The 14992-nt window shown below is 50.8% G+C and overlaps 1 protein-coding gene across 2 annotated transcripts in view; it reads left to right on the forward strand.

Annotated features, from left to right (window-relative positions):
* Positions 1 to 1649: 1649 nt before the first annotated feature.
* The window catches only part of PPP2R2C (protein phosphatase 2 regulatory subunit Bgamma), a 167049-nt gene continuing 153706 nt past the window's right edge, over positions 1650 to 14992 (forward strand). Inside the window, exon 1 of one of the 2 annotated variants that reach the window (XM_027544990.1) lies at positions 1650 to 1943. In XM_027544990.1, the coding sequence (XP_027400791.1) occupies positions 1874 to 1943 (70 nt within the window). In that variant the 5' untranslated portion in view covers positions 1650 to 1873. The other variant, XM_027544991.1, reaches the window with a different exon arrangement.

Raw genomic sequence — 14992 nt, forward strand, 5'->3', positions numbered from 1 at the left:
CAAGGGATCAGAGCGGCCCAGGCTGGTGGGAAGAGAGGGTGTGCCTATCAGCCTATTTCACTTCCCTGGTGGCTCAAATGATAAAGTGACTGCCTGCAATGTGGGAGACCCGGGTTCGATCCCTGGGTCGGGAAGATCCCCTAGAGGAGAAAATGGCAACCCACTCCAGTATCCTTGCCTGGGAAATCCCATGGACGGAGGAGTCTGGAAGGTTACAGTCCATGGGGTCGCAAAGAGTGGGACATGACTGAGCGACTTCACTTTCATTTTCACATCCGGAGGGTCCCTGCATTTTCTGGTCCTTGCACTGAATCTGCATACCTGTGCTAAGAGGTGGGCGTGGTTGAGGAAGCTGAGGTAGGGGACAGGTAGGGGACCTGCCCTGGGTCACTCAGCATCCAGGGGATGTTGGCAGAGCCCCAAGCCCCTCCTGGGTCCTGCCCTTTCAATTATGCCCTGTAGGGTGCTTGTGGGGGTGGGGAGGAACTTTATTCTGGGTGTTTCTAAGGAATAAAACCCCAGCTGTAGCTTCAGAAACTCCCTCTCACTCCCCAGCCAGAAACCTCAGGGGGCTTCCACCTTCTCCAGCCTTTCCCATAACCCCAGCCTCCTGCCTTAGCCCCTTCTGGACTCTTCTGCCTCCACTGCAGTTTGGGGAATGCCTGGAGTACCCCCCCCCCACCCACCCACCCAACGGTTGAGAGGAAGAGAGCATCACAAAACTGCAGGAGTTCGAGAGACCAGCTGCACCTCCACCTCGGTTTTGGACCCCTATTTCAGGCCAAGGGCCCCTTCAGCTCTGGTTCCCGTCGGGGGGCAGTTTGCACCTTTCCATCTCTCCCTTTCCAAAGAGGTGTTGCTGAACACCTAAGAAGGACTGCTGGTGTCTGTGCGGTTGGGCAGAAGTGGATCCACTGATCCGCCCCCAACACCTCTGAAGGTCCTCCTCTCTTCTAAGCTCTCCACCCACCAGGAGTACCTGGGCACGCAAAAAAAGTGAAGTCGCTCGGTCGTGTCCGACTCTTTGCGACCCCATGGACTATAGAGCGCCAGGCTCCCCGGTCCATGGGATTTTCCAGGCAAGAGTACTGGAATGGGTTGCCATTTGCTTCTCCAGGGGATCTTCCCGACCCAGGGATTGAACCCGGGGCTCCCGCATTGCAGGCAGACGCTTTACCGTCTGAGCCACCGGGCACGCAAAGTGGCCCCCACATGCTCAGCTGCCCAGTGCCTCCCGCCCGCTGGTCATCTCCTTCCTCCCTCGCCCGCTGGCATACCCAGGAACCAAAGGTGTCCATCCGTGAGACTGAGAGCGCAGAGGGGCAGCTTCTGCCGGGGGAGCGCGGCTCCACCTGCAGGGTGCTGGGCGGCGGGCGCTAGGCGGGAGGCGCGGGCCGCGGGGGCGGAGGAGCGGGCGGCGCGAGGGAGGGGCCTGCGACAGCGGCGGCGGCGGCGGCCCCAGTCCGCGCAGCCCGGCTCGGCCCCGGCTCGGTCGGCGCAGCGCCGCGCGCGTCCCCTCCCGTCGCCGCCGCCGCCGCAGCCAGGCGCACCGGCACCCAGCCGCCGCCGCCGCCGCCGGGGCGCACGGACGCAGCGCGCACCGCCGGCCGGAATGCGCGCCCGGGACCCGGCCCGTCCCCACCCGCGGCCGCCGCCCGCCCGCCGCGCTCAAGCCTGACCGCGGCGCCCGCCTCGGCAGCCCTCGCCCGTTCCCCGGCCGCCCCCTGGTCGCGCGATGCCCGTCCTCCGGGGCCCCGGCGGCCCGCGCCCTTGCTAGGCTGCGGCGGCATGGCCCGCGCGCCCGGCGCGACCTCTGCGGATTGCATCGGTGTGCGGCGGCGGGGCATGCCCAGGGCACCGGGCACGGCCTTCAATGGGCGAGGACACGGACACGCGGAAAATTAACCACAGCTTCCTGCGGGACCACAGCTATGTGACTGAAGGTAACGTACGTGTTGTCTGAGGCCCCTTCCGGCCGGCCGCGGCGTGGGGATGCCGTCGCACCGAATGCCCTCCGAAGGTTTGGACCGCGCGCTGTGTGTCGTGTCCCCCCACCCCACCCCACCCCACCCCCCACGCCCCGGTCCGGGAGGGAGGGAGCCGGAGGGCGCCGGTCTCCTGCTGCTCCGTAGCCTGACAGGGCAGCGCCCTCCTCCGCGCCGCCCTCCGGCGGGCAGCTTTCTGCCTCCAGGCCTGGTGGCACCCTGAATCGGCCCCGGCCCTCATTTTTTGTAAAGGCCACCTCTGCGTCTACTCTGGTGAAGACATCCCGGGCGAATTTAGTGGCTTCAAATCCTGGGTTTGCCCTTTCATCCCAGTCCAGAGCCCGGCAGAATTTTCTAGGTTGCCCACTCCCCGGAGACTAAGAGCGACCCAGGAGGAGAAAAAAAAAAATTCCGTGGCCAGATTGCCCCAGAGGCTCGAGGTTTTCGGCCCCTCCCTGTGGCCAGAAGCAAGGTCCCTTAGCGGGGTGAGAGAAGGTGGCTAGTTTGGGGTGGATCTTTTCTTCCTGGTAAATAAAATGAGACAGGAAGAGCTGACCCTACACTGTCTGAACCCCAAAGTGGGACCTGCTACCCCAAACGGGCCCTGCATTGGAAATCCCCTAAATTGGCCTTACTCCCCACTCCGAGGCTGGTGGGATCTAGAGGGTCAGCGACCCCTTCTTATAAGCCAGTAGTAACTTAAAGTGTACCCCGGCTCCACCCTGCCCAGGGAACGGTGGGGAAGCTCCCAGGCCTTAGCCAGGCGCCCGCGGATTGGAGCCTCCATTGCGGATGTGGAAGGGCCGGCCGCGCGGGGTGTTGGCATGCATTGGTGGGGACCCCTTGTGCCCGGAGACCTTCCCGGGTTAAGAGGCTTGACTGCGTCTTCCCTAGGGGCTGCCGGACTGGTTGCAGAGGTGTTGGTGGGTTTTAGCAAGAGGTTCCCTGGTGGGTGCTTCTGTGGGAGGGGCCCAGGGCTTTGCGTGCCGCGGGGTTGGGCCGCGTGGGAGCCCGGGTCAGGAACCCGTGTGGGCTCCGAGCGGTGGTGACTCGACTCCGGGCGCTGTCCAGCCAGCGCCGATTCCAGGCTCCGCCGGAAATGAGGCCGAGGAGCCGGTCGGAGCCCTGCGGAGGCCTGGAGAGCGCCGGACCAGCGCGGGGTGGGCTCCCAGGCGTCCCGACCCAGGGATGCTGAGGCTGGGTGTGTGACCTGGGCGGAGTATAGGCTGTAGAGTGGCGCTCCCCACTCCCCAGAGGAGAAGCGCTGAGTCACGCTTTGCTGATAGGTGTGTGTAGGGAGAGGGGGCAGGGCTGCTCGGGCTAGCTGAGGGCTCTGCCTCAAGTTAGGGGTTTCCTGGGGAAGCGGGGGTCCAGGGCATCTGAAAAGGGTCCTTTGTCGCTGGCCTTGGAGAGGCCGAGGAAGGATCAATGTGTTTCCTGGGTGTTCTTTTTGCTGGCAGCCTGCTGAGAGGCAGAGGTGAAAGGCTGCTGAGTTGCTGGCAGGTGCCCCAGTGGTCTGGCTGGAGCCAGGAGAGGGGATCTTGGCAGGTCATCCTGATCTGGCTTTCTGGAGGAGCCTCTAGTTTCTCATCTGTGCATGGAGGATGCTGGAACAAGGCGCTGGACTCTGTGACTTAAAGTAAAAAGCACTGCCTGACTCATAGTGGACATTGGCAAACCTTAATTCCTTCTTTATCCTGTCTCTCCCCGTTTTTCTCATGAATTCACCAGCTCTTAGAAGGGAGGAACAAGGGAGACGTGCATAGTTATCAGAGTAGGAGGTGATGACTGTTAATTCTTCATTCATGCAACAAATATTTACTGACCATCTATTAGTGTTTTAGCCCTGGGGACTGGACACAGGTCCTGCCCCCCCGGGCAGCCTGAATTCTAGAAGGGAGCCCCATTATGGGGACAAATCTCTTTCCCCATCTGTGAAATGGGACTGAATAATACCACCCTGTCTACAAGTTTTAGGGTTTATGTGGGGGGTTAGGTGATATGGTGGGCTTCCCTGGTGGCTCAGATGGTAAGGAAACCACCTGCAATGTGAGAGACCTGAGTTCGATCCCTGGGTTGGAAGATCCCCTGGAGGAGGGCATGGCAACCCACTCCAGTGTTCTTGCCTCGAGAATTCCCATGGACAGAGGGGCCTGGCAGGTTACAGTCTGTGGGGTTGCAAAGAGTTGGACACGACTGAATGACTAAATACTGCACAGCATAGGTGAGATGGTAGATGAACTGACCCCAGAACTACAAAATGTGAACTAGCAGCCTACATTTATGGAGAACCCATTATGTGTTGAGGCCTCACAGGAGCTCCACATACCCCACATGCCCATTTTATAGATGAAGAAACTGAGGCTTAGCCTTTGTCCACATCCCAGACTGAGTACCACTGTGTGCAGGGCATAGGACTCTGTTCCTAGGAATGCAGCAAGAAACAGGATTCAGAGTTCCTGCCTTCAGAGAACAGGGTCTAGTCAAGAAAGCAATAACAATAATTATTAGAATTATATGAGATTTCTGGCCACCCTGTGTGGAAACAGACCTTCCTGCTATTGCATCTTGCCCATATTTTGTGCTCAGAGCACAGAGTAGGTCACGGATTTGGGTGTCAGATAGCACATGTGCATGCTCGGTTGAGTCCGTGTTGACTCTTTGTGACCCCATGGACTGTTGCCTGCCAGGCTCTTCTGTCCATGAGGATTCTCCAGGCAAGAACACTGGAGTGGGTTGCCATGCCCTCCTTCAGGAAATCTTCCCGACCCAGGTATCAAACCCATGTCTCCTGTGGCTCTTGCATTGCAAGTGGATTCTTTTACCACTTGAGCCACTGGGGAAGCCTCAGATGTCAGACAGACTTGGGTTCAAGTCCTACTTCTGAATCTTCATGTGCTGTGCAACAGGCACAAGTTACTAAACCTTTCTGATTTTCACTTTCCCCCTCTAAACAGAGAAGTAATAATGACTTGTCTTAAAGGATTGTTGGGGATATCAGTGGTTATGCTAATATAGACAGCATCTGGCACAGTGCTTTTGGCCTATTGGAAGCATTTTATACATGGTACTGTTAGAATTTAAAAGTCTTGTTCCTGGAGGAGCTTCACAAGCAAATAATGGATGCTGGGAGTTTGTAAAAGTGCCAGGTGTACAAATCCCTGTTCCAGCTGGTCATTTGGCCGCAAACACAACACCCCAGTGGCTGTGATCTCCTTCCTGTTCCTTAAGCAGGGCATTTTTTCCTTTCTCTCAAGGTATTTGCACTGGCTGTGTCTACTACCTGGAACACCCACGTCCTGCTCTTCCTTCTCATCCTTTAGGTCTTGAGTTAAATGTCATCTTCACCAGTGGGAGCCCGCTTCCTCAGTTTCCTCTTGTAAAATCCCAAATACCTTGGGAAGAGTTTAGGTTTTGTTAGTAATTCACACCTTCTGGTCACTAGGCATGGACATGTGTCACCATGGAGCACAGAGAAATTTGCAAAATGGATGTGTGTTGGGGGAGAGCAGTACAGTTAAGGTTCTCAGGACAGTGGAAGGACCTGAGCCCTAGAGAAAGGGGTCCCAGGGATCAGAGAATGCCAAGGAGTCTCTGTTTAGACTTTTCTCAAGAGCCAAATATGACTTCAAGAAGGACTCTTCCTGGCTATGTTCTCTTGCTGCAGTCCTAGAACTCAGGTTTTCATTTGTTTGATTAGTCTTGAAGTCATGTCCAACTCTTTTTGCAACCCCATAGTCTATAGCCTGCCAGGCTCCTGTGTCCATGGGATTTCCCAGGAAAGAATACTGGAGTGGGTTGCCATTTCCTTCTCCAGGGATCTTCCTGACTCAGAGACTGAACCCAAGTCTCCTGCATTAGCAGTTGGATTCTTTACCACTGAGCCCCCAGGGAAACCTGGACTCAGCTTTAGGGTGAGTTAAATAGACATGTCTAGGCTAGACTGGATCTGAGAAATACGTTCATCCTCTTCCATGCAGTAGCATTTACCAAGCACATGCTTTTCTGCATCTGGGTCTGGGCAGGCAGGGATGAACCAGAGTACTTCCAGTGATTGGTTCAAAAATGAACATGGGAGTCCTCTGTGGAGGTTGAGTGGAGAGTAGAGAGAGCTGCAGGAAGCTGCTCCCTTTCTTGTGATGGAACACAGAAGCCCCCCCAGCAGCCGCCTTGAGACCATGGTGAAGCCGGTCTTAAGCCATCAACAGTGAGTGAGATGTTGGTGACTCCTGGATTAACCAGGCCTAATGTCCACCCTACCTCTGGGCTTCCAGTTCCATAAGCTTCTATATTTACTCATTGCTTCAAACTTGAAACCAAGTCTCTGTTACTTGCAGCCAGCAGCACCCCTACTCATATAGCCTTTAGTGATTGTCGCGAAAACAGAAAAGCTGCCCTGTCACTCACGACCAAAACACAAGATACTTAAAGCCAGTAGGTAGCTGGGTTTTTGTTTTTTTTTATTTTGCGTTCTGTTTTGGAAATCCTCTTTGGTCTCTTTAACGCACTCAAGTCAAAGCTGCAGAGTTTTGATTTCCCCTCCTGGTACTTCCAGCCACATGAGGGATCCCAAGATCTGCTGTCAGGAGACCTAGGTTCCTGGTGGGGACTGGAGACCTGGTGGGGTCTGGAGACCTGCATTCCTGGTGAAGTCTGCTCTGGGTCTGTAATCTTGGGCAGGAGCCTTAGTTTCTGTTCCAGGTTTTTCTGCAGATCACTTGAAATGAGGGATGTGCAAATGTTTGATGTTGTTGCATCTTCTCTGTGGACTCCCCCACCATGCTTTGTGAATGGAATACATTCAGTGGACTTATGGCATTAAATGGCTTGCTGCATGTGATCGTACCCAGCCCAGGGCCTGGGGCACAGTCAGGACTTAATAAATATTGTCCATAAATAACAATGTCTGTTCTTTAGGAGTTGGAGTCAGACTAGCTCTTAGCTGCATATTCCCTGATGGCTCAGATGGTAAAGACTCTGCCTGCCATGTGGGAGATGGAGTTTGATCCCTGGGTTGGAAAGATCTCTGGAGAAGGGGATGGCAGTCCACTCCAGTATTCTTGCCTGGAGAATTCCATGGACAGAGAAGCCTGACAGGCTTTGTAGTACATGGGGTTGCAAAGAATCGGACACAACTGAATGACTAATACACCCACAGCCCATAGAAATGTCAGACTGGCTGACCCAACTTCATCTCCAGCCTTAGGGAAATTGAGCTGAGAGGGGAGGTTATGTCTGACAGTGACCTGAGCCAGCCCAGAGGGAAAGCGGGAGAGCCGGCCTTTGATTTTTGAAATCTTGGTTCCTTTTGCTTCCACTTAGAACTGTCCCTTTCATAAGCTTTCATGGGGTTTCATGAGCTGATGTTGTTTCCACTTCTGGCGTGGGGGCAGGGTGGGAGGCTGAAATGGGACACCGGTGGCTGTCCCCTGTAAAGTCACATCATCTCTCTGAGCTGCAGTTTCCCTGCACTGCTTCCTGCCCTGGGATTCCTCAAGGCCACATGGACTCCCAACAGTTCACTCTGGGCAGGGGCTATTATTGTTATCGGTTTCCTCAAACTGTCGTGGAGGCCAGCCCTCACTTAAAGGTTGGTGCGGTCAACGAAGTAGGGGTTTTCTCATTTTCTTTCTGCAAGATGGAAATCAAATGCTAATACAATGCTTCCACATCATCTCCTGGTTGTTTTTACCTGCTGCAGCTTTTGGTCTTTATCCTTAAAGTCAGCATAGCTAAGGGATGTTTCCCTGAGAGGTGTTTTAGGTCTTAAGACCCGAAGCATGGCTGTGTGAAAGGCTGGTGCTTAATGGGAAGGATTATAGAGTAACAATGCAGATAAAGAGAAAAGAATGGCCTCTAGATGAACATTGTTAGCCACTTGCCATAACTCCTTCCCATCTTTTGCAAATGCCCATGTCTGTTTTTAATAAAAGCTTAACCTTTCCATATAAACCATTTTGAAGGGTACTTTTCTCATTAAGCATGAGGTTATAAGAATTTTCCAGTCCCTTTGCTGAAGGGCTGGTTTTCTGGGCATGCAATCCAGGTAGGCCCCATGCTCACATGCTCAGAAGGACCAAGAACCCTGTTCTTGGTTTAATTCTCCACTGTCCCCACCTTTAAGGACACCATTGTGTCCTTAAACCCGTGTTTTGTGAGTTACCTTTGATAGGGTAGTGGAGCACGACGGGGAACAGAAGTGACACGTGCAACAAGCAGCTCCACTGTTCACACTTACCTGGGGTCATTTGGAATATCACTGAGCTTCTGAGCATCCTGAGCCACCAGAATTCTGTGAGTTGGCACCAGTCAGCATGTCCGTGATGGTGTAAACAGAGGCACTGACAGCCCGGAGAGGCCATGCTTTCTTTTTGAACCAGAAAACTTGTTTTGAATGCTGGAAGGAGGCAGTGACATTCTAAGAAGCACACAGCCCAAGGAACCCTAACATAACCCCTTTGTTACTCGTGAGACATCCCTGGTCTAGCTAGTCATTACTTCTGAAAACGATGACGTCAAAAGAAAGGGAAAGGCGGACCATAGCTCCTGTTCCCGTCAACCCTCATTCATCACTGCGAGTGGAGATTTGTGTCTAAAACACTCAAGCGTCAAAGAGTGAAATAAAAACGTGCAGTGTTCTTACTGTTCTTATACGAACAAGCTACGTGTACCTGCAGGAGCTCCCAGATACAAATTGTGTAATTCAGTGATTCTGCATTCTAGTTCAGTGCTCTTCTGTTTGCATTTAAAGCTGTAATTACACAATAGACTGGGCGATAAAATCCATGTTAATAAACTTTTTTTTTTCAACTGTCATTAAATAGCAAATAACTAAGACCAGTCATGGGTAAGAATAGAAAGCTTTATATTTTTGTACCTTTAGTGATACTTCTCCCTGCTTTTTATCCTCTGCATTTTCACTTTGCACTAGACCCCACAAATGCAATATGTTCAGACGCTCAGTCATGTCTGACTCTGCAAGCCCATGGACTGTAGTCCACTCGCCAGGCTCCTCTGTCGATGGAATTTTCCAGGCAAGAATACTGGAGTGGGTTGCCATTTCCTACTCCAGAGGATCTTCTTGACACGGGGATCGAACCTGTGTCCCCTGCATTGGCAGGTGGGTTCTTTACCACTGCGCCACCTGGGTGGGGAAAATCTCAAACCATCAACTATTCGATACCCTATGAGTTGTTGTCGTTTAGTTGTTAAGTCACGTGTGACTCTTTGCAATCCCGTGGACTGCAGCCCACCAGGCTCCTCTGCAGATGCTATGGATAGTCCTGTTGTGCTGTAGTGAGGAGGGTGGAATCCTTGATCCCGCCTCCCTTGGCTTTTGTGATTGGTGGAACTAGTGAGAACCTGTCACTCACTGGACCATTTTTCTCTGCTGAGCGGAGCTATAGTATTAAGGTCTCTGCTCCACCAAGAAGAAGCCTATGTCTCCCTCATTTCAGAGACGAGCCTTTAGATCTGTCTCTCCCCGCAGGCCCAGGAGGTGGGGCAGTGGAGCAGGGGTCCCTAGCTCATTTCCCCCCCAAATTTACCATTAAGAAAGATATGTTTTAACCTTTGGTCCATCTTCCTTGTGTGTTTTGAAGTCCTAGCAGGGATGAAGGGTGTGTAACTGGTTCCCTCAGCCCTGCCTCCAAATACCATCCTTTTATCGGCTGCACACTCTCCCCTGAGAGATGTCATAGTTCAACTCATCACCTCCAACTGCTGGATAATTAGGCTGCCTATTTTCTTTTATAACTAACACTGAGGGAAGGAATGCTATGTATGTAAGAAGACACCCTAATCCCATTCTTCCCCCTAAATCTGAAATAATTTTGCTCAGAGAGAGTCCTGCACGTGCAACTTTATGTAGAAATTATGAATGTGCTTAATGTTCTCGACACTCACTGCCCAATTATTCTGCAGAAAGTTTCTCTACTTTATCTCATGCTGATCAGAATTGGGTATTCTAATTTGTTGGACCTTTGCAGATATCATAGATGAAAAAAATATTTGTTTTAATGCATGTCTGAATGCCAATGAGGTTGAACACTTTTCCCCTTGTGTTCAACAACTGGCATTTACTGATCCTCTTACATGCCAGAGGGAGGTGAGATGCCAGATATATAACATTGAAGAACAAGGTCATTCACCCATTCGTTCATTCAACAAAATATTTCTGGAATGCCCACTATGTGCTAGGCGCAGAAGATACCCATATCTCTGGGCAGGGAGAGTGAGGCGGGGGTGAGAGGAACAAAGAAAGAGAGCTGAGCACCAACGTCTAAGGGACAGAGAATGAGAATTCTTGTTGGCCACCCAGCTAGAAGATAAAACGAGAAGGCTCTGGAGTCACAGACGCAGGAGAATCCTGGAAGGGAAGGGAGAGAGAGGGCTGGCAGGAAGAAGGGTGGATCAGCCAGGCTTGAACACTGCCAAGCGGTCAGAACAGTATCGGTAAGCATCACTCAGGTGCTTACACACACCTGGCACCTGGTCCTCTTTATTTGGTGATGTCATATTTCCACAAGACTCTATACTCCGCACCCCTAGTTCTCCCCATTGGCTTGCAGAATAGTTTGCTTCCCACTAGCCCCATGGTGCCCTAGGGAGTCCTCTTACTTAGCACATTTAGCCCTCATGCAGAATTACTCACCTGGTCTTCATCATTAAACAATAATGAAACAAACATAATAGCCATTATTGTTGTTCAGTCGCTAAGTCGGACTCTTTGTGACCCCTCGGACTGCAGCACACCAGACTACTCTCCTCCACTATCTCCCAGTTCATGTATATTGAGTCAGTGAGGTTGCCTCACCATCTCATCCTCTGCTCCCTCTTCTCCTGTCTTCAATCTTTCCCAGCATCAGGGTCTTTTCCAATGAGTCGGCTCTTCGCATCAGGTGGCCGAAGTACTGGCACTTCAGCCTCAGCAACAGTTCTTCAATGAATATTCAGGGTTGATTTCCTTTAGGATTGACTGGTTTGATCTCCTTGCAGTTGAAGGGACTCTCAAGAGTCTTCTCCAGTACCACAGTTTGAAAGCAACAATTCTTCAGTGTTCAGCCTTCTTTATGGTCTGACTCTCACATCCATACATGATTACTGGAAAAACCATAGCTTTGAGTACATGGACTTTTGTCAGCAAAGTGATGTCTCTGCTTTTTATTACACTGTCTAGATTAGTCATGGCTTTCCTTCCAAGGAGCAAGCATCTTTTAATTTCCTGGCTTCAGTGACCATCCACCATGATTTTGGAGCCCAAGAAAATAAAATCTATCACTGCTTCCACTTTTTCCCTTCTATTTGCCATGTAGTGATGGGACCAGATGCCATGATCTTAGTTTTTTGAATGCTGAGTTTTAAGCCAGCTTTTTCACTCTCCTCTTTCACCGTCATGAGGAGGCTCTTTGGTTCCTCCTCACTTTCTGCCTTTAGAGTGCCTTCTGCATATCTGAAGTTGTTGATATTTCTCCCGGCAATCTTGATTTCAGCTTGTGATTCATCCAGCCAGGCATTTTGCATGATGTACTCTGCATAAAAGTTAAATAAGCAGGGTGACAATATATACTTTATCATATTCCTTTCCAAATTTTGAACCAGTCTGTTGTTCCATGTCTGGTTCTAACTGTTGCTTCTTGACCTGCATACAGGTTTCTCAAGAGACAGGTAAGATGGTCTGGTACCCCCATCTCTTTAAGAATTGTCCACAGTTTGTTGTGATCCACACAGTCAAAGCCTTTAGCATAGTCAATGAAGCAGATGTTTTTCTAGAATTTCCTTGCTTTCTCCATGATCCAGTGAATGTTGGCAATTTGATCTCTGGTTCCTCTGCCTCTTCAAAACCCAGCTTGCACAGCTGGAAGTTCTTGGTTCACATACTGCTGAAGCCTAGCTTGAAGGATTTTGAGCCATTATTATGATCGACCATTTATTGGGCACATACTGTATGTCAAATGCAATGCTAAATGCTTCATCTTATTGGATCCCCACAAACCCCAATGTATGTGTGTATGTGTGTGTGTTGTCTGCATTTTACAAAGGAGAAAGGTGAGGCTTGGGCACTTGCCCAGCATCACTTGGTTTGTAAAGAGCCAAGCTGGGGTTTGAATGCTGGCCATCTGCCTGTAGAACCCACTCTCCTGATCTCCACACTGCTTAGTCAGACTGACTGAGTAGTGACAGGTGGCCCATTCCGTTCTGGTTCTGCACCCAGCTTCAAAGGGTCTCTTGACTTGAACCCAGGACTGCCTGGCACAGTGCTCATGCTGGACACGCAGCTAGAACTGCACTTGTCCCAGCCACGTGGGGGTGAAATTAATCCAGATGGGTCAGTGAGAGAAGGGGTCCCCTCCACCGCAGGGTGAGTGGTGGGGGGTAATCACAGCTCTGTGAAGAACAGGTGCTTTGGTACCGAAGGGAGCAGCCTTTCCTGGGTCAGGAGTGGTGGTGTATGGAGATACATTCTAGTGTATTCCAAGCAGAAGGAACAGCATGTGCAGAGTGACATGTGCTTGTCGCCTGACAGAATCTGGACTTCTCTGCCTGAACCTCAATTGTAGTTGCCAGCCTGCCTGGGGACCAGGACCCACCTGGGACTCCTGTGCTGCCCAGGATGGGCATTGCCCCTTTGAACAGTGGGACCCATTGTCCTTAAGAACCCTGGGCTGAATGGCACATTGAGGCAGAACAAAGGCTGTTCAGAGGCTCCGGCTGCCCCAAGCAGAGATGGGATCTCCAACTGCAGCCGTTGGGCCTCCTCTGGACCAGCCTGGCCTCCTGCATCCTCCTGCCCCCACGCCCTGCTGAGGTTGCAGCCATGGGCCCAGGGGCTGCCAGGCCTGGGCTCCGCTCCTGGCACAGCTGGGCACCTTTGGCAGGTTCTTCAGCCTCTGATCCAGTTTCCCCATCCCTGAAGCAGGGGGAGAAGTGCCTGCCACCCAGGCTTTTTGTATTATGTGCAATCATGTGCATATTGTGCTTACGTCTCAGTAAAAGGGAGCTACTTGTACTGTCCTTATCAGCTTCTGAGTTTCTTTTCACAATTTCACTAAAGTCTTAACAAAACCTTTCAAATATGTACCAAAGTAGAGAAAATTTTATATCGACTGTTCTTCACCCATCCCCTCGCCTTTCAGCTGCTCTCAAGATTTTGCTGTACTTTCTTCATTTACCTTCCCATTCTTTTGGCTTAAGAATTTTTAAAAATATATATTTATTGATTCATTTGGCTGCATTGTGTCTTAGTTGCAGCACATGGAATGCTTTTAGTTGTGGCATGCAAACTTGGTTGCATCATGGGAGATCTAACTCCCTGACCAGGAGTCGAACCCCTGCCTTGGGAGCATGGATCCTTAGCCACGGGACCATCAGGGAAGTCCCTTGGCTTAAGAATTTTTAAGTACTGGATTTCTATGGTGGTCCAGTGGTGAAGACTCTGTGCATCCAGGGAGTATGGGTTCAATCCCTGGTCTGGGAAGTTCTGCATGCTGCGTGGTAAGGCTAAAAAAAAATTATTTTTTTAAGTGAATTCAAGACTACTGTTATTTTACCCCTACATCAGCAGGCACCTCTGAAAGGTGAGGGCATTTTTTTTGCATAACCAAGTATCACTATCTCACTGAACAGAATGGGTACTAATTCCTTTCAATTTAAATTCTGGTCCATGTTAGTGAATCAGCTCTACTTCAGTGCAACATAAACAAACATTGATTAATTCTGGCTCATTTTAGCAATGTCTCCAGGTATCTCAAAAATGTTTTTTTTTTTTTTTTATAGCTGGTTGGTTTGACCCAGGTTCTAAAGTCCTGCATTTACTTTTGGTTATTCTGTGTCCTGAGTCTTTTCTGATGGAGATCAGTCCTCCACCCTGACTTGCTGAAGACAGTCGTTACTATTTTGTAAAGAATTACAGTTTAAACCCTGTTGTCCATAATCCCTGTCTGGACCCCAGTATTGTGACAGGACTGGATGCTGACAGGTGGTCGCCTGGGTGGTGGGAATCCCCAGGCGTGCCCGCTTCTGATTCCAGGATCCCTCCTCACCACTCATCAGCTGAGAGATCCTGGGCAGGTTGTTCAGCGGTGACGCCATCAGCACCAAGAGCTACTCACATTACAGACCCATGAGCAAAATAAATGGTTTCTGTTTGAAGACATGGACCAGAATTTAGATTGAAAGGAATTCATGCTCATTTCATTCGGTGAAGACATTGAGTTTTGAGACAGTTTGCACAGCGATAAGTGGCTGGAATGGTCATAGATCCCCGAAATTGAGTTCCCAGTCCTGCCCAGCTCCTTCTGAGGCCCCTTGTCCAGCTTCTGTGTCTCCTAGATTCTGTGACTCCCTCAGGACCTTCCAATAACTTCCTTCCTGCTTATGTTGACCTCCGTCAATTTCTGTTCCTTATAACTAAAGAACTTTAGTTCCCAGTCCCAGCCAGAAGGGATGACTGAGCTCAGATCGTAAGACAGGACAGGAACCTGGCCTTCCTGAAACAGAGGACCTGGAGTCCCGTCTCGTGCAGCATCAGCAGACATGTATCTCAGACACACGTGCTTCGTCTGTACACAGCTCAACACCTGGCACCCACCCGTACTTCCTAGGTGTCGGGTATTTGTGCATTTGAATGACTGAGTGAACAAATGGCATATCTGCAAATCCGATCCCAGAGCAGTCCAATTTTTTTTTTTTCCCCAAATGCCACACTTCCCCCTGGCCACACTCTCTGGGTATAGGCAGTCTTAACTTTGCACTGTCCTAACGTGTACAGATTTCAGCACCACAGTTTAGTTCAGTAATGCCAGCCCCCCAACCACACAACCCAGATTTCAGCTGCCCCTGAATGGTAACCCTGAGTACAAACCTTGCCCGTTGCCCTCCAGCCCAAGGATCACTAAGTAAATAACATACGAGCATCGTGATCTGTGACTGAGTCGTTTCTTTCCGTGTCTGTCGCTGGTTGGTCCCTGTGGGTCTGTGAATTCACACACAGACAGTAAAGCATATAG

The sequence above is a fragment of the Bos indicus x Bos taurus genome, chromosome 6, assembly GCF_003369695.1.
Source record: "Bos indicus x Bos taurus breed Angus x Brahman F1 hybrid chromosome 6, Bos_hybrid_MaternalHap_v2.0, whole genome shotgun sequence".
NCBI classification, from domain to species: Eukaryota; Metazoa; Chordata; class Mammalia; order Artiodactyla; family Bovidae; genus Bos; species Bos indicus x Bos taurus.